Source organism: Manacus candei, unplaced genomic scaffold (genome assembly GCF_025592945.1).
Source record: "Manacus candei isolate 608988 ecotype Guabito, Panama unplaced genomic scaffold, ASM2559294v1 h1tg000017l, whole genome shotgun sequence".
In the NCBI taxonomy this organism is placed as follows: Eukaryota; Metazoa; Chordata; class Aves; order Passeriformes; family Pipridae; genus Manacus; species Manacus candei.
The window spans coordinates 7,649,384-7,675,056 of NW_026138065.1; the positions used below are offsets into that span (position 1 = coordinate 7,649,384).

Genomic DNA, 25,673 nt, shown 5'->3' on the forward strand with positions numbered 1-25,673 from the left:
AAAATGGTATATGGATCCTGCATTTGAAGTGTCATTTTCCCCTTCTGACATCGGTTGTTAGGGACATATTCTAATTAAAGACAGTGTGGGAGTATAACAGTATTTAAACTCCTTGCTCTCTAGGCTCCCCTTTTGGTTTACCTGACAAACAACAAAAGCAGGTCTGCATGTTCCAGCAGCTTAAAAATTAGGTTTCTGCCCAATGACTGTTCCCTTCTCCCTCTTTATTATTCTGAGTGCCTACAACTTTCAACACAACAAAAGCAAGCACAGTTAGCTGGGATAGAAAATGGATGATTTTGGCAAAATCACGTACTGGAAAACCACTGTTAGAAATACTTTGGCTCTGAAGCAGCACGTTTTAGTGCACCATTCTAACACACAGTCATTTGCTACAGATATGGGTACTTAAAATTTAAAAACTGGTAAATTTTGAGAAAAACTAAGGGAGGTTTTTAACTTGAATCTTTCTTAGAGAACCTGTTTTCTCATATCAGAAAAGACTTTGCAATAAAACATTAAAAAAAAACCAACCAAGAAATCAGAAAAGATCCAAACTAGAAAGAAATAAAGCAATGCTTCTGTCTAGGACTTAATTCTGTACTAAATATGTTCACTCACATTCTGTTTGAAGCATAAATTTAAAAACATTGTTAAACATATAAATGACAAACACATAAGAACAGTTATGTGCCTGTTCTGAAGGCTCAATGACAAAAACTAGAAAGGATACAATTGCATGTTTGTCACTTTCTTCAACGCTTTCCAGCAAATAGAGATCCAGCAGTGCCTGAAATGAAAGATTAAAAGGTTTTCTATTGCTCCTGTCTTTCAAAATCGTTGGCTTTGGGGGACTGCTGCTGGTGGTGGTGCTTTCAGTGAACAGAGCACTCACATGTAAACTAGCAGGTGGGTATTTCCCAGTTCCTCCTTCATCTCTCTGCCACAACTTCTCCACTTGGTCTCCTAACTGGGAAACCATTCCATCAATCATCAAGCAGTCAGAATCCCATTTTCCTCTGCAACAAAAAGGAGCAAGGAGTTGAACAGAATAAACCACTAAGTCCAGCCTCTCAGTGTAACAGATTTCCACCAGTCAAAATAAAAAACCCCCTTCCTATGAATCAAAGAAAGGAACACACGTACACAGGCATGATTATGGCTTGAAATGCACATGGCAGATATTTCTGTGTTGGAGGAAAGATGGTCTTTAGGTCACAAGAATTAGTAAAGGAGCCTAAAGTAGAAACCCAAGAGAAAAGTTGCAATGACAGTTTATAGCTTTTCTTTGCTGTTGTATTACGTGTAAAACCAAGGAAGCACAGGCAAAGGGTTTTAAGTAGAAAAAACCCCACTCTCCTACAGTCTAAGAGAGGAAGTTTTTCTAGAGCTTTCCTGCAAGTCTTACCTTGATAAACGCTCAAGTTTCTGTCGGTGATCAGTATAGTAGCTCTGAATCAAAGGATAATTGTAGAAAGGTCTAGACAAATGCACATGGTCATCTACAGGTAATAAAGTGAAAGCAAGTTAAAGTAAGACCATTTCTTTAAGTTTTTCTCAACTAAAACTCCTCATTATAAGACAGAAGATCAGACAAGCATCAATAAGCTTTCAACTCTCTAAGAAGTCGATCCTGTTTCTGCCTTTGCAAGGAGATAACTAAGACACAAGATTTGACTACTACCACTTGTCCGAAGATCCATTTCAAGTTTACAGCTAATGTGGTAGAGTATGTAGTGTAAGCTCAAGTTCACTATTAAACAAGCAACTATCAAAGGGAATGGTTTTTTGAATGTGACATGTGAACATTCATAAGACAATTAAGGCTGATAATAGAATTTATAGTCTATTTAAATTAAGGGCATTTCAAAGTGTATTTTCATCTCAAGCACAAATAAAAGGTTCAGAAAATACAGGTAATGCTTCTACTGTAAAAACAAGTGTTCCAGTATTACAGTATAGGCTTACCTAGATCCTCAGGAGGGAGACTGGATCGACAGAACCAGATGACCACTTGTGCATACAAAGTAATGAGGCTAGTTACCAGTTGCTTATTTGTGAAGTCTGTAAAACCAGAAAAAAAGGAATGAGATGACAAAGCTTGAACTATTAGATACAGTAACAAAGAAGACATCTGTTTTTCATGTAGCAGAGATTTTTACTATAGCAAAGGGATGGTTGTCTTTTCCCCTCAAGATGCCAACAACAATTTCTAATAACAGAAGCTACAGAAATTCACGCAACTTACAAATTACTCACTTCAGCTTCCTTTATATTTTCTAGCCATTTGCACACAGCTATAAATTGCTAGCTAAGACTTAAGAATATTTTTCAGCATTACCACACCCCGTTGCTTACACAGCTTATTGCTGAATCAATGTAGCCTCCTCTACCCACTCACATCAACTCCACAACCAGCCGTTCCCCTGAACTCAAAGCACTTTAAATCATAGTCCCAACTTCTCAGATTCAAGCCCCTCCTCCCACCTCAATCCAACTCCCTCCCAGCCATCCAAAACAACAAAAGCTCATGTCTCAGTTACAACCCAAGCATCCTTCCAGATCTTCATCAAACAGACCGAAGATTTAGCAGTGCTATCACCAACCTTTCTCAGTAAGCTCTCGTGCTTCTGTTAGAAAACAGTTTAAGACCGTGCTAAGGCTGCTCAAGAGCAACTGGTAGTGCTGAAGGGACTGTAATGTCTGGGGGTCAATGAAGTTGCAGGAGCCGTCAAACAGCGGAACACCTTTTCAGGAATAAATATAAAATCATTAGTCTACAGAGCAATCGTAGAGTTCCAAAGGACACTTAAAGAACTGGGTGCAGTGTCATATACTGGCAGATCACTGAATAAGATCCTTTAGGAAGAGTTATTTTAGGTTTCAAAACTGACAACAGGAGTACTCACATATTTGGTCCAGTTCATCTTTTGTACAGATTACTTTGTTCCATGTCCACTCAAGAACAAACCGTAAATTAACAGCAGAACTTGGCTGCTCTTTAAAAAGAGAAAGCAAAAAAGAAATAAATACACAATGTCAAACTAAAACATACACAACATAAAAATAATGTCAAGAGCATTACCTTCACAAGTCCAGTGTTTGATGCATCCAGTCAGAAGTTCTAAAGAACCTGTCTGGACAGCAGCTGACAATACTGCTTCCAACTGCTCCTCCTAAACAGAACAGACCAAATTCAATGAGAACCTCACATACTTCTGATACCTTTTGAACCATCCACAGAAGCGTTTATTTCCAACTGGATACTCATTCAGACAGCACAAAGTCAACTAGTGCACATGCAACTAATTCCACATTCTTCTTCTTCATTCTAGCCCTGGCTGGACTGCCTGTTGCTCTGAGGAACACAGCAAAATTTTCCTCTGACATTTCAATTTACTAATTGGCTAATTCTAATCTGCATTTGCGTGCCTCTGTGTTTTAGCCTCCATTCATTGAGTTCCAAAAACTATTTTCAGGAACTTCTTGTGCTAATATCCCTCATGCACTTGGTGCACACGTTTGCCATCAGGAACACGTGAAGGGGACAGAACTAACACAACTGTGTCTGCATGGAAACAGTGAAGCTCAGGTCAAGCAGCTTCCAGGACTAGCACAACATGAAGCAGCTTTGACACCCAAAACACTAAGTTGTAATTTGTTAAAGTGCCAGAAGAGAAGTGAAACCTTTCAATTCTAAGGGGCTGTTCAAATACTGCAGTATAACATCATGGTAATCCTTGAGAAGGACAATGCACAGGTGTGCACACATCTGAGGAATCAGGTAGCAGCTTATTTCAAGTGGTGTTCAGACACTTCTTTCAGGTGAAATGATCCTGCACTACATTTTACTTTTTTCTTTTTATTTTCCTCTGTTTGTTGTTTTGGTTTTCTTAAATTCAACAACATGTTTGCTTTCTAGAAAAACTGTTACATTCAAGGAGATTTCTACACATTAGAAAACATTTTTTTCTGAAAATGGGTTTGAAACAAGGAAACACACCAAATACTACTTACAGTGGCAAACAAACCTCCAAACCAAGCTTCTTGACCCTTATTCTGAAATTTCTCTTTCTACCATTTAAAAGCAATCCACACTTGAAAGCATAACAAGTCTCCAACAATACAGTCACAATTCAGCAAAGTTCATCACAAAATTTTTTGCTTTCCCAAGTTATTTCCAAACCAGAATTAATACCAGAACATCTAACGGGAACATAAGAGTCCTCATCAGGCTCGCAAAATAAGTGTTCTATGGGCTGGGTCAGCTTTCAAAGAGGGTTGTTCCCAGTCAGACTCAGTGGTTTGGATCTAACAATACTTTTGCTAACTAAAGTCAACAATGCCTTTCAATGCAACTGGCAAAACACATAAAAATCAAATGATCATGTCTTGTAGCCTAGACCATCCCATCAAAAAAGATGGATGTATTTTCCCCTGGATTCCCCAACGTACACTCACCTGACTCAAACTGGATGGCTGGACATCAACCAGTCTTGGAGACAGCGAGCCACCTACGAGACATCTTCTGTAGCTGTCATGAATGGCTTCACTTGTTAGCGGGCCAGATTTCTTCAAAGACTTCAAGGTCTGAAACATCAGTCAAAAACCACTGATTAAGACAGTATTAATACTCAATCACTAAGGTTCTGTCTTAAAAACAGCAGCCAAACTAACAGTTCCAGTTTATAAAAAATATCCTGTAGAGGAAGATATGAAAATATCAGCCATTGCAATGCTGAAGGAAGGATTTTCTAGCTTCTCTGTCACTACACAGGCCCTGCTTTTTCCCTGACCACTGAGAAATTATATTCTGTAGAAAATAAACCTAACACACAACTTTAAATTACACTTTGGAAGATCCCTTCTATGCTTGTTTGTGTAGAAGCTGATTCATGTTGGAATATTTAGTGAGCTGGAACTTAATTTGAAAGGATTTGTCACAAGTTGTGCAGTGGCTCAGAAGCTATAATTTGGTTGATGTGGGGAGAAAAAAATATTAATTTCTTCTTCAACAGTTAAATAATTTTTCCTTTTTTCCATTCTGTCTTCCTTTCTCAAGTTAATCAGGGATCAAAACCTAACTCCAGACTGTGCAGATAGTTCGATTGATGGGCAATGAAGTAACTGCTTTCCCCAACTTCCACAACACTTTTGTTCTTGCTCCAACGGCAATGTGACATTCCTTTCTAGGCATTCAATCCCTACTTGTGCTTCCCTGAATCAGTACTATTTGCATAAAACTGGCAGGACATAACTGCAGTTGTGCATGTGGACAGACAGGATGAACATGGAGTGATCTCCAACCCTCAAGGCAGTACAAACTTACAAAAGGTTCATTTCATTCTCAATATAGATACAGTAAAAAAGTCACCTCTTTCTGGAAGCTGGTGCAAGTCATGTGAACGACTCCTGAGTTCAGCAAGCATGTAACATCTGCAGAAACAATGAGTGTTCAACAGCCTTCAGTACTCCCACAGTATGACCTGTTTCTGTTCTTTAAATAGCGAGATCTGGAAAGACATACCCTGAGTGCCTCTTTTCTTCATCAGATCACTTTAAAACTTCCTTAAAAAAATCATTTCTGTCCATAGAAACTTTATCTGTAGAGCTACCGAGGTGCTGTGCTTTGTACCTCAATCCAAAATCATTTCATCTTATGACCATCAGCCCTTCACAGGCTACGTTACAAAAGCACCAAAACCCACAACTCAGCAGACTGTCAGATATGTTTCACAATACTGAAGACCTTGTTAGCGCAAGGTCACCAGGTTTGTGAGGGTTTGGGGTTTTCGTTTGTTTTGCTTTTGGCATGACAAATGAGGAACAAGAAAGATAACCACTAAGTGGCATTTGACCTCAACTGAAGCTTGTCACTAGTCAAAGCAGTGAAATACCTACCAAAGTTATAGGTGCTTGGATTAAAAAACTGCTCAGGTGGTGGATAAGAAGGAGGAACTCCCCGACTTAAACTCCGCTCATGTACCAGAATATCCAAAATGAGGTTTGGAGAAGTCATGCTTATTACAGCATCCAGTGACCACAATGCAAAATAGGGGCAATCATGAAGGAATTCTTCTGGCCTTAAAGAAAACAAGTGCATCAGCTAAACACCAACTTTCAAAGGACTTACTTGTGGGGATATTGAAAGCAGTCTAACAAAAACCTACCTCAGTGAGTCTGGCATTTGAACATGATACCAGCGATTGATGTCAAATACGCCCAAATAAGTAGATGGTTTTCCCTGACCATATGTATTCACTTGCCAACTGAAGATTGATACACTGGTGTCAGGAGAGATTACTGTCAAAAACAAGCCATTGTTTCTTATTGTAGAAAATACAAAATACTTGTTTTTAAAACATCACTTTCTATTTTGGTTTAATTCTGTTATTTCACTTGTGAAACCCGACACTTCACTAAGAATGATAAAAATAATTTACAGAATATCGAACATCTCAGTGATAGTTTTCAGTCATACTATCTCTTTTGCTTGTTCAAATTGTATTTGTTCTAAGCCAAATCAACTACATAACTGTTAATTAATTAAGTTTTGCATGCTAGATTAAGAGTTTAGGGGGAAAATAGGCTAGGAGTACATACATAGCTACTTTTAAAAAGCATACATTTATTTATCTTACGCAGTTGTATCACTCAGCTAGCATGAATAATTTCCATATTTGACTCAATTACAAGTTTAAAGGATAACTCCTCTCCATCATATTCAGAATGAAATAACGGCATTATCACACTAACTAACTAACTAACTAAATAATTATTATAATTAAAAACACAAACAGGAAATTGGAATAAAGATTTTGACATAAAACATTCATAGTCTTCTATTTTGCTTCTCTCAATAAGTGGAATGCTCTGTCTTCCCTGGGGAGAATGCCCTCTCTAGACACAAAACAAAGTATGTGAATATCATTTACCCTAATAGAGTAAGGAACAAAAGCAGACAGTATATTTGGCAAAATGTTTCTCTGTTCTCTGTTGAATTCACAGTTACTATTTAGGGATCCTCACAGACTTTGCTGTGTCTCATTAAGAACTTCTGTGCCATTTCCATTTTGTTAGCTGCTGAAACTGCCTTTGAATGTAACAATTACTTTCACAATTCAGAAGACAGCTTCACTGCTAGCCTCAACACACATCCAACACAAGCTCATGTGTCCCCCGAACCTAATTTGAGCAGGTTCTCAACAAAATAGAAACCACCACTCACAGGTATTTCGCCATGCCTTTCGATTTGATAAAAACGAGAGAGAAAAGGATTTTCTTTTTGTTGTTATGTTGGGGGCTTGGGTTTTTTTTAGGGGTGTGGGGTAGATAATATTCAGCAAGCTGTCATCCAGGACTGCTTGGTCCTTTTTACCAGGCAGATTTACAGACACTCGTCCCCAAGCCTGTAGTGTTGCAAGGGGTTCTTGAACCTCAGAAAATTGGCCTTGGCCCATCAATCCAGCCTGTCCAGATCCCTCTGCAGAGCCTTCCTACCCTCCAGCAGATCAACACTCCTGTCCAAGGTGGTCCCAAACACCTTGAGGGTGCACTCAATCCCCTCGTCAAAATCACTGATAAAGATATTCCATAGGACTGGCCTCAGTACTGAGCCCTGGGAAACACCACTAGTAATCGGTTGCCAACTGGATGCAGCCATAGGCTTGAATGGGGAAAAAAACCTCAGGTAACATTCCTGAGCAGTAGAGAGAATGATCTTACTGTTCAAAGATGACAGCTGGCTGAATAAACTGACTGACCAGCATTATACAGATGACCCCACTATACATTCCTCTAGCATGTCAGCAAGAGTAAAATAAAACCTATTTTTCCCTTAAAGAATGATATTCAGAGGAATAAAAAAGTCCCACATAACTTAAGCATCCAATTTCTTTTAAATAAGCCCAACAAGCTTGGCTAGACAGCGGGTACAGAACAGCATTCATTGCTTAGATTCCCAAACCATGCAGTTTAGAATAATGAAACATGGACATCAGAACAAACCTTCATTAACGCTGTCCTCTCTGTCAACATGGTTGCGAAATTTTTCTATGGTCTGAAAGCTGAGGAATTTAGTATTGATGATCTGCCCTCTCAAGGGAAAAATTCCACCAGTAAGATCTAAACTGTACAGTTTAACACAGTATTTAAAATCCTGGGGGAAGAAAATTGAAGAAGAGAGAAAAGGTCATTTTGAGATAAAAACATACGTTATACCTAAATATGAAATAATGCAAATATCTAATATAATATGCAAATTGTACTGTATATTTCCTATGAATAGAAACTACATCTGACATGCAAGAAAATTGTCAAATCATAATGGGCAAGTTTGGCTGTAAAGAAAAAAAAAGAAAATATTTTGCACATTTTCCAAATTTAGCATTTCCCTAATATTAGTCAGATCTAAACATGTTCTGCAGAATTCTTTGCAACTTCAAGTGTCTTTACAAACCTGAATATATACCTACAAAGAGATATCTGAAATAATGCAACACGTGGATGCAATGGTCTTTGATCTGTGTCTTGATTATAGAACCTGACATTACAACAGCTAAAGCTCAGTCAAGAGATATTATTCATAGACACACCACTGGAGTGAACATGCATCTCTCTCTAATAACTGAGAACCTTTTACAGATTTAACAATCTTCTTTCAAACTTCATAAACTCTTACCAGCACCTCCTCTAATCTTGTAGGAGACTAATGGGTGAAATATCCCTCAATTCCTTATAAAGAGGATATGGAGTGCACATGGACAATGTGTTTAGGATCACAAATTACTACAGAGTAAGCAACCTCTTTGAGATACACAGAAATGGACATAGAGAAAGGATTGTCTCGAACCTCTGATATCACCATTTTCTAAGAAAACATTAACTGAAATACTATCTTTCCAAATACAACATTCATTCAAATTGTCTACCATACAACATGTGAATACTGTACTTCTGAGGGTTGAAAGTCCAGCATTAACTACACCGCAGCTTTCTCAGGTTACAAACACAATAACAATATTTAATCACTTTGTGTGCTTTTTTTTGAAAAATGAGGAAGGAACTTTCCTATACATAAGGAGAAAGGGACAAAATTTAAACTCATTCAAAAAATTCAAAATGCGCAGTCCCTACAGAGTACAACAGTTGAAGAATCACCTCAGTTTTATTCCATACCTAATGAGAAAATGCAAGACAAGGTATCAAAGTAGGAGGAAAGACTTGCTCTGAATTAAGATTACTTTCCCACCAAAAAGATCTTAGAAAAGTTTCAAGCACACTTCTGAACAGAATTAAACATTGTACAGGTGCCTCTCATAGATGTTGGGCATCTGAGACCTCACCTATCTTTTAAATACATCATCTCTGGAACAAGTTCTAAAAGTTTACGGAGACTCTTTGACCAAATCATATCACTATTAATTGAATTTACATATTTTGCTGGCTTTAAGAGTAGACTTCAGGGGCAACCCAACCAAAAAGTAAAACAGTCATATTTACAGCTGCTGAGTTTCAGGATCAACGCTTAAGAGACACTTGTAGCTATGTGTTATTTGAAGTTCAGTTTGGTTACACAAAGCTATTTGAAGTCCTGTCTTCTCTTCCTACATGCCATTCATGTGACATTTAAATTAAAAATAATTTCATTGTGAGAGCTGTTTCCTCTTCAGGAATTGAATGTAGTTTGCAGATGAATCTAGTTGGAATACACAGCTCTGTAGCATAAAATTGTATGACTTGTTTTTGAAAAGTACAGACAAAAGCCATGTCCAAGAAAACTCACCAAAAGACTTTTTCTTTTCTTCAGTTCCTCTCTGAAGTTTCATTGTAAATATTAGCCTGACCAACTCAACTGATACTCAGAGAAAATTGATCTTTTCATGTCTCACACACAGGCATGTCTTACCTCATACATGACTTGTCCAGATGCCAGGCATTTTCTGTCACCAAATGCTAACTGCAACAGATGTAAACTCAGAGCATTCCCTTCACTGAAAAGGGTATAAATTAGGAAATTTGATTACAAAGTTGCTTTACAGTCCTCATTATCATTTTAATACGTTTAGGCTGAAACTTACTCAAGAACATGCTCTTGCTGAAAAGAAAAATGCCACTTCCCAAAACATGATAGTTGGTCACATTTAGCCATTAAAACATAAAGAAGAAAATTTTGACACTAACAGCTTCCATACCATTGGAAAGCTCTAATACGTTGTATGGACCTAAAATTCTTGGAAATAGTTCTTAACAGTAAAGTGTTCTCCATCAGAACTGTTTTGAAGTCAAACTTAAGACTGCCACTCTTTGAATAGCTGGGGCTGATTAAATAGCTTGCTGAGGCTGAGAGAGAGAGAGGTATCCTTCTCCCCTTCCCACCAAAGTTTATTCCCTCTCTTGCATGCACTGCACCCTTCCACACTGACTTGATTCCTTGGCCCAGCAGGAAACCACTGATTTGTCTGCTCAACACTGTTTGTTTTCTGCCAGGGAAGCCAAACAGGCTCACAAAGGCTCCAAAGACTGCTGAAGCCCTCACAAGGCAACCAGCAATACTGTCACCTCCCTCCCTTGGGGACAGTTGTATGTGAACAAGTATTAAAAAAAAAATACTAAAATCAGTGGCTTATGGTAATTTTTATTCACCTTTGTTGTGTAGACTGAACAGCCCACAAGTAGCAACAATTGCAAAGATCACTCTCAGGCTCTTGAAAAGTAAGAGCAGAGACAGGAATCCTTCCTCCTGCAAGCCTAGTGTAGTGCCTACAGGTTTGAAAAAAGAAAAAAATTGATTCATGTGCATACTTGCCTTGGAATGGGTTAATCCCCTATTTCCATCAAGACTGAAATGAGGATGTGTTATCAAGTACAGATTACTTACTGATTTTTTCATGTTTCACTTGTTTAATCCTGGATACTTTGAAGAATATTATCACAAAAATCACATCATTCACATACTGAAGCCTTTCAGTGTATGCCCTAATTGCAGTAACTCATTCTGAAAAATACATTCTAAAACCTGTTTCAACAAACTATATGCATTACCAGATTTCACTGAATACTACTGGATAGAACAAACTGACTTACAAAAATCACATCCCTACTGTCTGACATAACTGAAAGCAGCATGCTTTCCACAATTCCTCAATCCACAGACACAATAAGGAGAGCAATCTTAGTCCACTGCAGAGAAGGTGCTCTACTCCACCCATGTAAAACCTAATATTTATTTCAAAAGAGGATTTCTGAACATTCCAAGGTTATACTCAACATTTCAGTCACAGAAAAAGATCTCTTGAAGTTAACATACTTTCTGAAGCAAAAAATTGAGACCACTGCACCTCCAACCATGGCCAAGTGGAAAGCAGTACTTACGCCCTCTTCAAAGTTCTCATACTTCCCAGCGACAGGTAGCCATCAGAAAAACCCACAACGAGCTGATTGCTTCTGCTTATGTAGCTCAGGGTTGACACTGCTATTCCTGAAGGACTTCGTAATTGAAAACAGAGATGCCTCCCTTCTCTGGTCACAGCTTCTCTTCTTTGTGGAACTTCAGCAGGAATTCTAGTGACAACTTCTAGATCTACATACATAAAAGCAGGCAATAAATGAGTATGTTATGCCATTTCAGTTGCATTTTAGACTTGTGACAATATGTATAAACTAATTCTACCATCCCAGGCAAAATACCCATTTCTGCAAAACCTTTTTTGCTGTATCTATTCAAAGAACAGAAGAAGTCTGCCATTGGACAGGTACTCTCACTTCTATTTCAAAGCTGGGTACAAGTGTAACTTTTGTAGACAAATTCTTCTTGGACTCTATAAATCAGGAGTATGGGCCTCAGATGAAACTACCTGAAGGGACATCAACACCTGAAGCCACTCCTGAAATAGCCAAAACAGTCTGTGCAATCTGAATACACAACTTACAGGGTTCAGTCAATGCAAGACTTTTTCATAAGTCAGATTTATTTCAAAGCCTAAAGTTTGCCCCAAGTCCATTAATGGAAAAGGGAGAACACTCCCAAGAAATATGGTACTTCTTACATAACCTTCTTTCAGGCAGGTGCACTGACTCAAATGGTGAAATTCCTATATCCCACTGGCAAGTATCACAGTGACAAAGTGATCTGGGTGGGAAGAGGTATTTACAACACCAGGAGGAGTATTAAGGCACTCCTATTTTTGATCAGGTCAGGACCATAGGATGTCAAACTGCCATCTGCAATCTGTAGGCAGAAATGGCAGTAATGTCAGCAGTGAGCCTGCACTCTGGTATCTTCAGAGTGGGACGCAAGCTGGTTTTTTACAAGACACAAATTTTCCTACTACTAAATTCAAGTTTAAAAACTGCAGGCTTACCTGATGCTTCTACTTCATTCTGACTGCAAGATAAATCATCTAAACAAAGGTCAACCAGAAGTACACGACCAACATCTGTAGCCACTGCTGCCACTCCAAAAAGCCATCGCAGACTCTGGTGTAGGTGCCGAGTGCTCACACTGGCTCCTCCATCATTGCTTATGGGTTCTATTGCAGTTACCTACAGGAAAACTACAAGTTAATATTGGAGCTGTTTGACAAGGTAAACAGCAATCATTCAGAAGTGAAGCAGTATTTAGCATATTAGAAACAAGAAAGTAAATACAGAATCATAAGACTTAAAAGAAAAGCATTCCTTCCAATGATATCAAGAAAAAGGAAATTTATAAAAAGAAAACTCTGTACAAAAATCTCTTACTGCCTTCTATTTACTACATTTCCTACAGTTATTTAGCTGAACCAATTTCCACTTACATGGTACATTCTGTCTTTATAGCTCACCAATTTCCATTTCCTACTTAGAAATAAGTCTAAGAAAGCACACAAAATCGGTTACATGCAAAAAGCTTTATCATATCTAAGTGATTTAAGTAAGACAGACACAGCTAAATCCACTTCTCCCACTGCTTACAGACCATCAGCACTGTGATACAGTCCAGGCCTTCTTTGCCAAACAAGTAGTGGGATAAATCAGGGCTGCAAGTCAAACGAGGCAGTGGCCAAAGGGCACAATGGACACACCATTTCCATGGGAATCAAACATTCTTAGAAAGGGCTGAAGGGAGACCCTGGCTTAGCAGAAATTACACATCCTCACTTAGACTGAAAATACCCAACAGACAAAGACAAATTTTAAACACACACCAGCAACTGTTGTGGATGTCCATGAATCTGTAAAAGCCAACCTCAACCAGCCTGAGGCACAAGTGCTCTCTGCTCCCTGACATGCCAAGCAGTCTGCACACTCTTCCAGGAAAAGGTGAAGACAGACCTTTCAGCACCTGCAGCACACCCCAGGACAACACTGGCTGTTCTAGCAGAGACACGAGCACATGAAGGCTCCTGCACTAAAGCTGAACAGAACAACATGGGCTGTTGTTCAGCCTCTTACAAAACACCACACCATGAAAACAGGCAGCTTTACCTCAACAACAAACGTTTATTGGAAAAGAAGTGAGCATCACAAGGCAGCCCATCTCTTTATGCAGATTCTTTTACCCCCAGAAGTGGGGAAAAATATCCACATCCCTCAGCCCCCTAAAGTTTTCTTCGCTCCTATATCAAGCATGGAAATCAAGAAAATTTGGGAAAATACCATTCGACAGTTCTGAAATATGCAGCCATTATAAACCCCCCCACAAAAAAAAGTCCAGAAAACATGGTGCTCATTGAAGCCTTAGAAGAATAATGACAAAAATGCAGAAAGGGATGTTGAGAAAAAGGCTCTCTTGACTCTGTGCTCTGAAGTGACAATACAGAAAATGTAAGTCCCACAAAGAGACACTCCAGAGCTTTTCCCAAAACAGGATGGTGTAGAAGTTAACAACCCAAAAGCTTCCTTTCCCCAAAAAAGTACATACCCTGCCTGGAAGAACAACTGCTTTAACCACTCGGGAGATTCCAAGGTCGTACAGACACAGAACACTTCCCTCGGCTTCTTCCAACCCAACCAGGAGTCCAGTTCTCTTCTGCCATGAAAACTCCTTTACCACGCGAACGGTGGGAGGCTGCTCATTGACTCCGCTGAAACGATACGCAGAGAGCCGCTCTCCTGTCACAGAGCTCACCACCTCCAGCTGAGGACCACACGCCAGCCACGCCAGCCCACTTCTGCCTGTAAGAGAGAAGAAAGCTGACCAAACAAATCCCAGCCAGAAGGTGGAAACAACGGAAAAGGCACTGTCCAAGAGAGCAAGACCAACTTACCTACTTCTGGACAATTAGTTAAAATCACCCTTTGCAATCCTCAGGCAGTACCTCTTACAATTAACAGCCTCAGTATTTTGCATTTGTACTTGTCATTCCTGTGCTCAACAACATTGACTGTCTGGGATGAAGATGACAATATAGTGACCTCCAGTCTTTATGCCCTATTGGGCTTGGGTTTGCTACAAAACACCATCAAGTGCATACAGGAACACAAGTTGTAAAGCATACTTCAAATATAACCCATCCAAACCAATTCATTTCCAATTTCTTTATTTTACCTCACACATGACTACTCTGGGAAGGGATTTGGACATCAACAGGAAATTATCTTGAAGTGGGCACTGCATGCAGAAATCTAAACTTCTGCAAGTGCTGATCACAGAAAGAATTTAACATGTGTTGCTTCGCTGAAGAACTTCAAGCTCAAAGGAAGGATTAACTCCAGTACTGCACTTAGTCAGGTAGGTAAGATTCTACCTGGTCTTAACAGAAGCTCAGACACCCAGAGAGACATCCAGCTCGACTTTCAGGTTGCCTAGAAAGTCAACTATCTAATCTGCTTAGCTGCTTTCAGCAACTCTCACTGGGTCCTCATCTGCATCCTATTAAATACTTTGGAAATATGTGGGCAGTGCTTAACAGAGCTGTCCTCTCCCTCTGTCCTTTTACTCAGACTAGAGAAGAAAAAGCAGACTGTTCTGCCTCTGTAACATTGTAGAAGAACTATTTCTGCATGGGATGTTATGACGGAGATAGAGCTTGAGCTGGTACAAAGAAATGCGGCCCAAAACGACACTACTGCTTTTTTCAAAACTGGCTTCTATTCTGTTCAAAACTGAGGAGGACTCATTGACTCAGGATGGTCACGGTATATATCACTTTAATAGCACAAGATTGGTGCAGGCTTTTGCAATTTCAATGCTTAACTCTATTAATGGTTTAATATTAACATTTCTAGTTGTTAAAATATCCTGTTTGTTCTATCAGAACCTGATGCATTTTAACAGAACCAGCCTGATGCTATGACCCTGTGCTTCAGGCAGTAACAACTTTAAACCAAGACCAAATCTAAAGGAAAATGCTCACCTCCAGAAAACTTCCCACACAGTCCAGAATCTAGGGTGGTCTCAGCTTCCTTAAGTGCCTCAACAGTCACCTCTGGAAACTGCAGCAGACTGCTCGTTACCTGAGCTGTTAGGTCTCGCATTCTTCACTGAAAATGAAGAAAAAAAGGCAAAAATAGTCTCATGTGAGCCATAAATATTTTTGAGAGTGACCCAAGTTTCATCAGTATGCAGTGAAAAATCTCGTATACATCACCTGTAGTTCTTTTTGCTTAAAAAAATTGAACTCGGGACAGTTTTTCTTCTCACAGCTGAGTAAAGGGAGAATCCTTTGTTTTTCTGATGTCTATGAGATCACCAACAAAAAGTGACACAGAGGTATGGACAATATCAATAACAGGGAAGAAAACAACACACCAAGTTCAAGTCTACTCACATAAGTTAGCAAGATGTGATTTCAGAAAAATTATGTATTAAAAACCTTCTCAGTAAGAGGTATAATTTTCCATTTGTCCTCTCCCTTGATTTAATAGTTTAATATTTGTTGTCAATTGTCTTCTAGTAAATATCACACATCATTCATGTCTTATTTACATTTTGTACTGTTGGTATTTTCAAGCAAAACAGATTTTCATAAGTCATCAATTGCACGTACTTTTCCATACACTCAGGAAGTAAACATAACATAGCACTTTCAAACACTGGGGTTTTTCTGTACTGAGATCCTCATGTTCCTTATTCCTTCCCTTCCTTCCTATTGCCTTTCCTTATCATATCTTTGCAGCATTTGACAAAAATTTCTAGGCTTTGAGGAGGCATGCACCAGGACCAGAAGCAATTGTTAAACCTGAAAGACTGACCCTGAACTTTCTATTGGCAGAAGCTCCAGACTTGGAGTCACGCTTTATTAAGGAACACTTAAAACACAGGGAGCACTTTCGTTTAAGCCAGCAACTCTGCTTGCTTCATGCAAAGACCCCGAGACCCCCACAAATCGCACTGGATTCCTGTGAGGCTGTGCCCTCCCCATTACACCCATCCCTCGTCCTGCAATCACCACTCTGCACACAGAGAGCACGTCCCGCCTCCTCCATTTGGACGGTTCACAAAGAGCAGATGGGAGGGGAGGGGTGTAGGCCCCTTCAGCGAAGGTGTGCACTGAAAGCCTTATTAATCAAATGATCAGACCCCTTAACTCCCAGAGCAGCAAATCGCACACTCCTTGGCTCTTACACACCACGGCCTCCTGCCGAAGTGCTTCTCCCTGGCTAAACAACCACCACGTGGTTGCCATGCACGCTCATGGTGCCCGCTCAGCCTCGCTGCTTTCACAAACTGTGTATATATATTACCTGCATAAGGGTACGTGCAATATGAGAGCATAGGCTACATTATGGTGTTCAGATCACAGGAGGGCCCCAGTGCCAGCAGTTGGTGGGAATTGCTGAAAATTATGCAGAAGCAGCAGTTAACAGAACTTACATAACGATGAGTGGAAGGTTGGGAGCTCGGTAACAAGTCAAACCAGCCCAACACAGTTTGTTCAGAAGCATGTTGCACAGCTTACATAACCAGGGTTAACAATTTCATATGTAACACTTCTCTGAGGAATATGTATATCCTTGGTTAATAGATACGTGTATCATCTTGAGCCAGGCATGCACATCAGGCAGAGTTATCCCCTCGCATGCCCACCTGCATAATAAGGTAACGTCTACTTCTTAACACTACATGGGTTTTAAAGAGTTTTATTCCTGAATTTTGATGACGGGACCACAGGTCATCGTGTGAGTCAGTAACCAAAGTCAGGTCATGGGGGACAGAGGCCCGTCTGTGTCTGCAGTGTCAGCAAGTGGGTGGGGCAGTGAGGGTCTCAGTGCCAGGAGCTGGGCTGGAGACCACAGGGATGTGGCACATGTATCCAAGGGAAGGGAAGGGTGGTTGTATTTTCCCCTAGCCATATCACAGAATCACAGGGTCAACTAGGCTTGAAAAGACCTCTGAAGTCTTACATTGAGTCCATGTAAACTGCTTGCAGACTTCAGGGTGGGCTAGCCAGTGAGTAGGAGGAAAAACCTGGAAAAACCAGTCTCTGGGAAGATTGTTTCAGGCAGAGGGCAAGGATGCAGCCCAGGGTGGGGGCACAGACAATTGCTGGGCTTGAAGCTGTGCTGAGCTTCTGGGTCTCTGTAAATGCAGATGTGTGTGGGAACCGATAGGCAAGGGAGGGGGATTTTGGTGAATTGCCACAGTGCTGGATGGGAGGTGCCAAAGGCACAGCCCTGTCTCTAAGAACCTATGTAGCCAGACTCATTGGTGTCATGCACGTGCATGGTGCATGCTCAGCCTCGCTACTGGCCAAACTTGCCAAGAGAAGAAAGTAGCAGCCACATCCATGGGACCTGGACAGAAACACCCCCAAGGTATGGAGCGCATCTTGGCAGGCTCCTGTGACCAGGAAGGAAGATGCCCTGGGTTAGCAGATTTGTAACATCCCATCACTACTTGGGCAGGCACTGACATCAGATGTTAACCTTCACAATAGTAAATTCATTAACTTTAAAAAAACCCACCAAAAACCAAGCTGTTCTGTACCAGCTTAAAGGTTGAGAATTAAAAGTACAAATAAAGATCCAGGACATGATTTTTTTTATTCACTCTATCCAAGACCTGTCTTAAATAGGAGTAACTCGGATTCAAATAGGGTTATGCATTTCCATGTTGATAATGCGAGCGAGATGGGAAGGAGTGAGTTTTCACTGTTGTTTTTACCACAGGGACGCACAGTGGATGATGTCAAAGGAAAACAGCAACATGTTCACAAATTGTATCCTTAAATTATTTCTGCGGGCACAGAGCTGGGGAGGCTGGTTAGGGAAAACAAAGTGCTCTTTCTTGAGGGAAGTAACACAGGAGTAATTCACAAGCAGCCATCAGTCACCAGGGTGGTACTGTTGTAGACAGAAGGCACTACTGCACAGGAGTGAAGCTTTCTGCTTACAGCAGTGCTAGAATCCACTGGACTACAAGCACAGAAGGATGGTGATGGAGCAGGAGCACCCAGCAGCTACAAAAACTGTACTAAGACTAAAAAAAAAAAGACTTCTAGTGCATAAAGAGGTATGGCACAATAAAGCTTCTGTCCTGTATAAAGCTGTAAGAAGAAAGCATCGATTTTCTTTACTGAGATGGTGGAAAGACTCTCATGAATACCCTGTGCAAGAGTGAAGTTTGGAAGCATAAAGAATATTAAAGATCAGTGTTTGAACAGTTGTTTTAAAACGGGTTACTAAAACCTGACATTTTTGGTTCTAATGTTAGGGATCAATTAATTACAGCCTTGACAAATTATTTTAGGGTTTATCTGTAAATCTAGCTGTAATACACCAACTTCTAATTCAACACTATTTTATAGGATCCACAGTGGCTTTACTCTAAGTTGCTCCATATACTCAGTTTCCATTTTCCCCAATTTGAAATTAACTGCGTCTTTTATAGTACAATCTGGAAAATTCTTGGAAATAAATGATGCTTTGTGCTACTCCCACGTGGTACTGCTTGGTCTTTTCCTGATGTCAGGTGACTTTGAAGAGCTCTTTACACACAACAGGCGCTGGGTCGCTGCTTGCACCATAACCAATCATCAAATAGCTCTTCTCTGGGCTGGTCTGACTGTACACCAGCAGAGCAGCATTATAACCTGACCAAGTGTTCTCCAGCACTCCATGCCCAAAACCACAAAAGGCCCCTCTCTAAAAAAAAACAAAACAAACCACCAAGTGCATCCTCTTCATAGATGTGCAAGCACTGCTGTCCAGTAGGAGTGTCCCCACTAAGAGTTTAAATTAGGAATCAAGATTTGCAAACATGCTTGAAAGTAGCACTGAGTTGCAGGATGTCATAAATGTAGATAACATCTAGGTAACACTTCAAACCAGTAAACAGGTAAACACCAGACATTTGCATTACACTTACATGAATGTTAATAAGGAGATATTAAAAAACAGTCTACAACAGTATATTAGCTAAAACTGACTTTAGTTGGTTCTTTGAGTAAAATGTTACCTGGCTTGTGTGACTGTTGGATCCTGCTGAGATGAGCATGCCATTCTTGTCCTTTAGGAAAGATACCATACTCAGAAGCCCCAAAAGGTCAGATCAAAAGTAAAGATTTTCCTGTGCCCTGGATTCCTGGATGCTTGTGCTGTTCATTTTTACAGAAATCACACACCTACTTCCTGCATCCTTTTGTTATTAAAATCCCAATTAGAGTATCAAAATACAAGCCATCAGTCATTCATTAATAATTCATGTTTTCGCCTGGATTTAAACCAAGTTCTGCAGAATGCACAACACATCAATGACTGCTGTGGGATAAGCCAGCTCTTGAACCATGACAGACAAGGAGTAACTGACCTGAATGAATGGACACATCATTCAGCAAATAACCACAACTTGCATCTTTGCCTCTGCCTCACACATACTGGACATCCACACAGCCCAGTGCATCGGAAAATGCATTTTATTTTAGGACAGCTTTAATTCAAAAGGAACCACAGTACATTTATCTCCAAGCATATCAAACAGACTCATTATCTTGACTACTTTGATGAAAAAAGCATTCCTAGAATGGTAACCCAGAAGTTTTGCACAGAAGACAAATGTACAAACAAAAGAAACAAATGCTACCCTATTATCTAAAATTCTGTCATTTTAGAATTTTCAGATTGGTCTAAACTAATCAGTTACAAGCATTGCTTAACTATTCAAGAGAACCTATGGAATGGTTTCTGCCTGTAGCTTCTCTTTTCCCACCAGAAATCAACAACTATTAGCTATTTATGGTTCGTTACATGGGAAGTAATCACATGGGAAGTGATGAAATTGCAGCAAATAAAAAAAATATTGTGCTAACAACCCTGAGAGTAGTCTTCCATGAGAGGAAGTTCTGATAGGAGATTACATTAGTTATCTGTGCCCTTATCTGCACACTGGGCATGTACAAATATTAAGGCTAATAAGCAAAGTCAATGTGAATCAATTAGCACTTTAGCACCAAGTACCTATCAAAAGTAAAATAGATTCACTTTAACTCTCCTTTGTGTTATAACCTGGAAAGAATACTTTCATCAGCCTTAACTTCTGAACATTTAAAGAAAAAAGGTCTTAGGAATATTTGTGTTAACTCTCTGAGGTAATGCAGGGAACCATTTCCACTGAAACATTTCTTCTCTTGATAAAATACCTTCTAACAACAGCCCTTAATCTTTTTCATTCTCCCTTCAGTAATATCTCCTACTGTGTGTTTCCTGGAAATAAAATCTGCCATTACACCTAATTTTATTCTTTCTGAGAGGTGGGATTCTGCTATCCCAAGGCCGTCAATGTTCCATTGGAATTTTCTCGTCTTTTCTTTTCTCGTCAAAGGAACAGATGCACAATTTGGCTTCAGCTTTTAGCCATCTGACATTAGATCAAAGGAGATGCATCAAAACACTCTTGAGGAATTCTAGCATTTTCTTAACGAAGAAAAATACACACCCTTCAAGCAATTACTTGCCTATAGAAAACAATGCTCTATTTCATCATGGTCAGTCTTCGCGAGTGAAGATTTGGGAAAGGTCATTACCCTTCGAGCCTGCGCAGTGGATTTTTTAGGTGAGACACAGTGTGTGCTGAACTGAGCCCACCCTTTAATCCTGAGGTTCATCTGCCGGGGCCGAGCGAGCTCGGACGGTGGCAGCGAGGTCCTCAGGATGTAGGTTTGTTTAGAGTGACCTTCTCTTAGATGGATGGCCTTACAGGGCTGACGAGCTCCATCTGCCCAGGGGAGTCCCCTGACCGGGAATCAAACCCGGGCCGTGGCGTTGAGAGTGTCGCATCCTAACCACTAGACCACCAGGGGTATCCCCTATTTATAAATATGCTCTATTTAGTGATGAGCTGTATTGAGTAGCTCCCATGAAAGTCTCAGTTTGCAAGAAAACTGCCGCTCTATGCCCCTACAGCCTTCTGCATGCATCCACAACAGTGCATCACCTCTTCCTTTCACAGGCCCCTCACACCCTTCTCTGGCACTACGCATATTATCTTCCTCTCAGATACACATGCAAACATCTGCAAATCATCTCTTCCACTCACCCTATACATACTTGTAGCAAGCCTACACAAAAAGCACCCACATAAAATCTGTTTTCTCCACTTCATTAGAAACCCATCTTTGAGTTGCCATCTTCACACTGTTAGCTAGCTTTTCCCTTTCTCAGGCTCATAATAGAAATTCAGTGTCTGTTTTTGCTTCCATTTCCTCCTATGTCCTTCAAATTTCTGAACTCTCATTCCTTGTTACACATTATGCTCACACTCCTTTTTAAACTGCTCCTTGGGGAAAGTGGTGAGCACTGGAGAACAACGCATCGAATCCAAATCACCAAAAAAAAAAAAAAAAAAGGGATAAAAAGGAGTAAAACATTTTAACATATAATTAACATTCCTTCAAACTAAAAAATTACTAGAAAATTACAAACCTTTAGGGAGTTATTAAACCTAATGCCAATTGTCTTTTTATTGTTATTGCTTGCTTTCTTCCTAAGTACAGCCAAATGAGAATTTAGCTGATGCAAAGAAAGAGGCTAAACATTATTTAGCTAATATTATGTTTTCATCTCTTCTAATTGATTTTCATACAAAAAATATACATATATGTAAGTATATGACAAAAACATGTTAAAACCCTATTAAGTAATCTTCACTAGGATTATATCAGAAAATTCCATTTAACAGCAACTGGAGTATTTTATAAATACTCTTGTGTACTACGCAAAACATAATCTGATTTGCAATCTATATTCTCTTTCAGTTTTGAAAGTTTGACTTTTCACCTTATTTTCTGAGCTATTTGCTGCATTTCTGTACAATGTAGATTAAAAAAAAATATTGCTAGAACTTCCCTCTCTTCTCCTCTGACCATATTTATACTGTCATTCAAGTACAGAATACTCAGAGAAAATAATTACTAACCTGAGTAAAAGGTCTCATCCAAACTGCCACTTTCACACTTGAAACATCTGACATTTTTTAAAGTTTTCATTCAGTCATGAATATTCCTCCAAGGAGAAAAATACTCAAGTGCATGCAGGTCATTCTCTAGAATGACCTGTTCTGATAGAAAAATCATGGTCCCAGAACAATCTTCTTTTACAAGTTTAGTCTATTATTAATACATTCATTCACTATGTACAAGCTATTAGTTAATAAATAAATTATGTCTTAGAGTAACTGTAGTAGTTTTTACTAATTGAAAAGTTTAATATCAGGTTCCACCATTCTGTAGTCTTCAAAGTTGCATCCATATATAAATTAACATACAGAAAAATAATCCATTGTCTAAAAGACTGCACATCAAAATAGTACTTCCATGTCTGCTTTTAAAAGAATAGGTTTGTGACTTTATTTATACAAATTGAAGCTTTATAGGGACATTTACTCCTTAACCAAAGACTGTTAATGAAATAATTATTCAAAAATATGGTTTGTAACTAAGATTTCTGTACATTTTTGTACCTTTTTCAGACTATTATATTAGCTTTTCCATCAAGTTTTCAGTGCTGTGATATGCAGGCCTCAAATACTGCAAAATATGTTTACAGACAGTAAGTATTTCAATTATAGTAGCATTCATATTAACATTATGAAAATAATTTTGGCTCAAATTTCAAAGTATGTGGGTAGTATCTCTTCAAATTTGATATGCTATTGTAAGCATCACACCATCTATACAGTTAATTTTTTGCTGACAACAAACTGTAAGAAATCGCAAAACATCTGAGGTGAGATCTAGTTTTATGAACTAAAGAGCAGCTCTCCCAAAGTTTAAGACAAATACAAAAAAATATTGCACAGCTTAAAACACAATTGTTTACATTCTGACTTCAGTACAGTACAACTTAACTGTGAACATAAGGAATTACCAGTTTGTATTGCGAGTCCAATTATTTGTACCTGAAGGTCAAACATAATTTCTAAAATTTAAACTAGTATGTTTAAAATGTTTACTTGTTATAGGAATTCTAAACAAACCTTTCAAAAGCTTTTGGAATTACTTTTGAGGGTCTGTAACTCCCACAAACCAACATTAAAAGTTCTGAGCAATACAGGTCATTCAACCCAATATTCCCTCAAAAAGCTATCAGACAGTAAGCACATTGTGAAGTATACATTTTTATTTAACATTCCTAAAATAAGCTGTATTTACATATTATATAAATGTATGAAGTCTTAATATAAAATAGAAAACTGCATTGACTGAGGAAATCACACTCCATATGGAGTTACTTACTGAAGACCATTTTTTATGAAATTTTACAATAATTTATATAAATTATCTCTTCCAAATTAGATGATTTTTCTTCTTTTTACTAATTCACACAATTTTGATGACTTTACAAACAGTGGTGTACATTATAAACTTTAAAAAAACAGTTACAGCATCTTCCGGCGCAAAACTGGCTTTGGAAAATTAGACAGTCTTTTTTTGTTCTTTCTTAGAGTCTTCCCTGCTGCATCTGTGGTTTCTTTCTGTTTGCTTTTTGTTCCATCTACTGGACTTGCAAAAGGAGAGATGAATTTTACTTCCACAGGTGGAGGTGACCAAGAACATTCTTTTGTGGTTCTGAAAAGAAAGGTAAGTATCAAATCAATGTTTTAAGACCAACAGTATTTAGTAGAGGAAAAAAAAAATACCATGGAATTACAAAATTAATGCTGAAGAAATATTCATTGGTTTCTTTGTAGACAGAATTAAAAGGTACCTAAGTAAGTTTCATTTTGCTTTAATTCCTTACCAGACTGTCCCAAGCATTCTTGGTCACTATTCATAAGAGCTTTTAGAGCTCCCTGTCCCAGCTGCTAAGAGGCAAATTGTCCTCAAACAGTTTTCCAGAAAGAATCAGGAAACATGTCCAGAAACAAAAAGTTCCATTCACTTATTGTCTGGCTCCTTCCTGCCTTGTATGGGGAACTAAAGACCGTAAGAGTGTGGTTTCATAAGGTGAATTAAGACAATTAATTAAGAGTGAATTAAGAGCATGACATTATTGCAATGATTAGTATCCATGGGCCCTTTCCTATCCCCTCCCTCTTCCATTTCCATCAGAAAACCAAACCCTTAAATGGGGAAAAAGGTGCCTATTAAACCAGCAAGCTGGACAGGCTCATAAAGTCAGAGGAGAACTGCACGAACAAGCGAGGAAGAAGTAGTTAGGTGCTTGACAGCTGAATCACTGTGACAATAAAGAAATGCAAATAATTATTTAAAAATAATTTCATACTTGCTTGTTTTCTTAATTTTTGATTTTGTAGTTCTAGCTCTCTTCAGTTTTTGCTTTCCCCCAGATTCTATGGATTTGGTATCCTCCTCCTCTTTAGTTGGAAGCTCCTATGTTAAGGCAACAAAAATGTTACTCAGGAACAAGTTCGTACACTTCTACAGAACAAAAATGAATGTTTATTTTATTAAGAAGTCATTATAATGTTATTTCCAAAAGTATTAGTTACCCTCTGCAAAAACAAACCTTCCGCCTCAAATTATTTTACCATCCTAAAAGTTCAAATTCTGAAATTAACAGATAACATACCAAGCAAGTTTAAAGAAAGCCACTGTGCCTTCAAAAGTTTTTATCAATTCCTGACTTACATTGATTCAAAACTGATTTTTGTAGCTAGTTTTCATGAAGAAAAAAAAATAAATTGTTTAGCCAATTCAATTAAAGCTCTCTTTTTAGATAAGTTTCCAAGGAATAAGGCAAAACATTGCAAAGTATGATCTCAAAAAGTGGTACAGAGCAAAAATCAAGAACATCGGACAACTAGAGCTTTTACTTACTGGTTCTTTCACGATTCGGGAAATGCTAGATACATCTTTTCTTCTTGACCTCAAAAGAGGGGGTGAAAAGACAAACTGAGAAGACAAATCCGGGTCTAAATCCTTAAACTGCACAGGGTGGTCTGCTTTTCCAGCTAAAATGACAATGCATTGTCAGCATGCACATACGTTATACATGAAGGACAGTAATGTTAAATTACAGCTGATAAAAAAGAGCACAATAGCTTCCTGAAACAAAAGATCCAATCAAGTTTATAAACTCTCCATGCAAAGGTATTTTTCTCCCAGTAACTGCCCTTTGGGATCCATTCTTTTACAGCAAATTGTGAAACAAAACTAAGCCAGTGTAGTGATTTTAAGTGCACTTATATAATCAAAGACATTATGCTCAAAAGGCACCAACAGCCCTTACACATCTCAAAAAAATTTATCATATACTCTAATTAAGATATTCCTATGCACACTAATTTTGCT

The 25,673-nt window shown here is 38.9% G+C and overlaps 2 protein-coding genes across 9 annotated transcripts in view; both read right to left on the reverse strand.

Moving 5' to 3' along the window:
• LOC127469229 (protein ELYS-like) overlaps window positions 1-25,673 on the reverse strand; it is a 69,538-nt gene that overhangs the window by 5,760 nt on the left and 38,105 nt on the right. Inside the window, exons 1-20 of one of the 4 annotated variants that reach the window (XM_051783308.1) lie at window positions 16,669-16,789; window positions 15,573-15,662; window positions 15,339-15,465; window positions 13,904-14,157; window positions 12,363-12,543; window positions 11,374-11,581; window positions 10,645-10,761; window positions 9,908-9,992; window positions 8,008-8,158; window positions 6,171-6,303; window positions 5,902-6,083; window positions 5,375-5,436; window positions 4,456-4,590; window positions 3,086-3,176; window positions 2,910-2,999; window positions 2,607-2,747; window positions 1,969-2,064; window positions 1,409-1,502; window positions 896-1,019; window positions 734-790 (exon numbers count right to left, since the gene is read on the reverse strand). In XM_051783308.1, the coding sequence (XP_051639268.1) occupies window positions 734-790; window positions 896-1,019; window positions 1,409-1,502; window positions 1,969-2,064; window positions 2,607-2,747; window positions 2,910-2,999; window positions 3,086-3,176; window positions 4,456-4,590; window positions 5,375-5,436; window positions 5,902-6,083; window positions 6,171-6,303; window positions 8,008-8,158; window positions 9,908-9,992; window positions 10,645-10,761; window positions 11,374-11,581; window positions 12,363-12,543; window positions 13,904-14,157; window positions 15,339-15,459 (2,322 nt within the window). In that variant the 5' untranslated portion in view covers window positions 15,460-15,465; window positions 15,573-15,662; window positions 16,669-16,789. Of the gene's footprint in view, window positions 1-733; window positions 791-895; window positions 1,020-1,408; window positions 1,503-1,968; window positions 2,065-2,606; window positions 2,748-2,909; window positions 3,000-3,085; window positions 3,177-4,455; window positions 4,591-5,374; window positions 5,437-5,901; window positions 6,084-6,170; window positions 6,304-8,007; window positions 8,159-9,907; window positions 9,993-10,644; window positions 10,762-11,373; window positions 11,582-12,362; window positions 12,544-13,903; window positions 14,158-15,338; window positions 15,466-15,572; window positions 15,663-16,668; window positions 16,807-25,673 lie in introns of those variants that run through there. The other 3 variants (XM_051783310.1, XM_051783307.1, XM_051783309.1) reach the window with 3 other exon arrangements.
• Window positions 19,821-25,673, reverse strand: part of LOC127469227 (protein ELYS-like) — a 47,570-nt gene continuing 41,717 nt past the window's right edge. For all 5 annotated transcript variants that reach the window (XM_051783300.1, XM_051783301.1, XM_051783302.1 and 2 more), the window contains exons 34-36: window positions 25,200-25,333; window positions 24,646-24,752; window positions 19,821-23,987 (exon numbers count right to left, since the gene is read on the reverse strand). In XM_051783300.1, coding sequence (XP_051639260.1) covers window positions 23,798-23,987; window positions 24,646-24,752; window positions 25,200-25,333 — 431 coding nt within the window. In that variant the 3' untranslated portion in view covers window positions 19,821-23,797. The remainder of the gene's footprint in view (window positions 23,988-24,645; window positions 24,753-25,199; window positions 25,334-25,673) is intronic.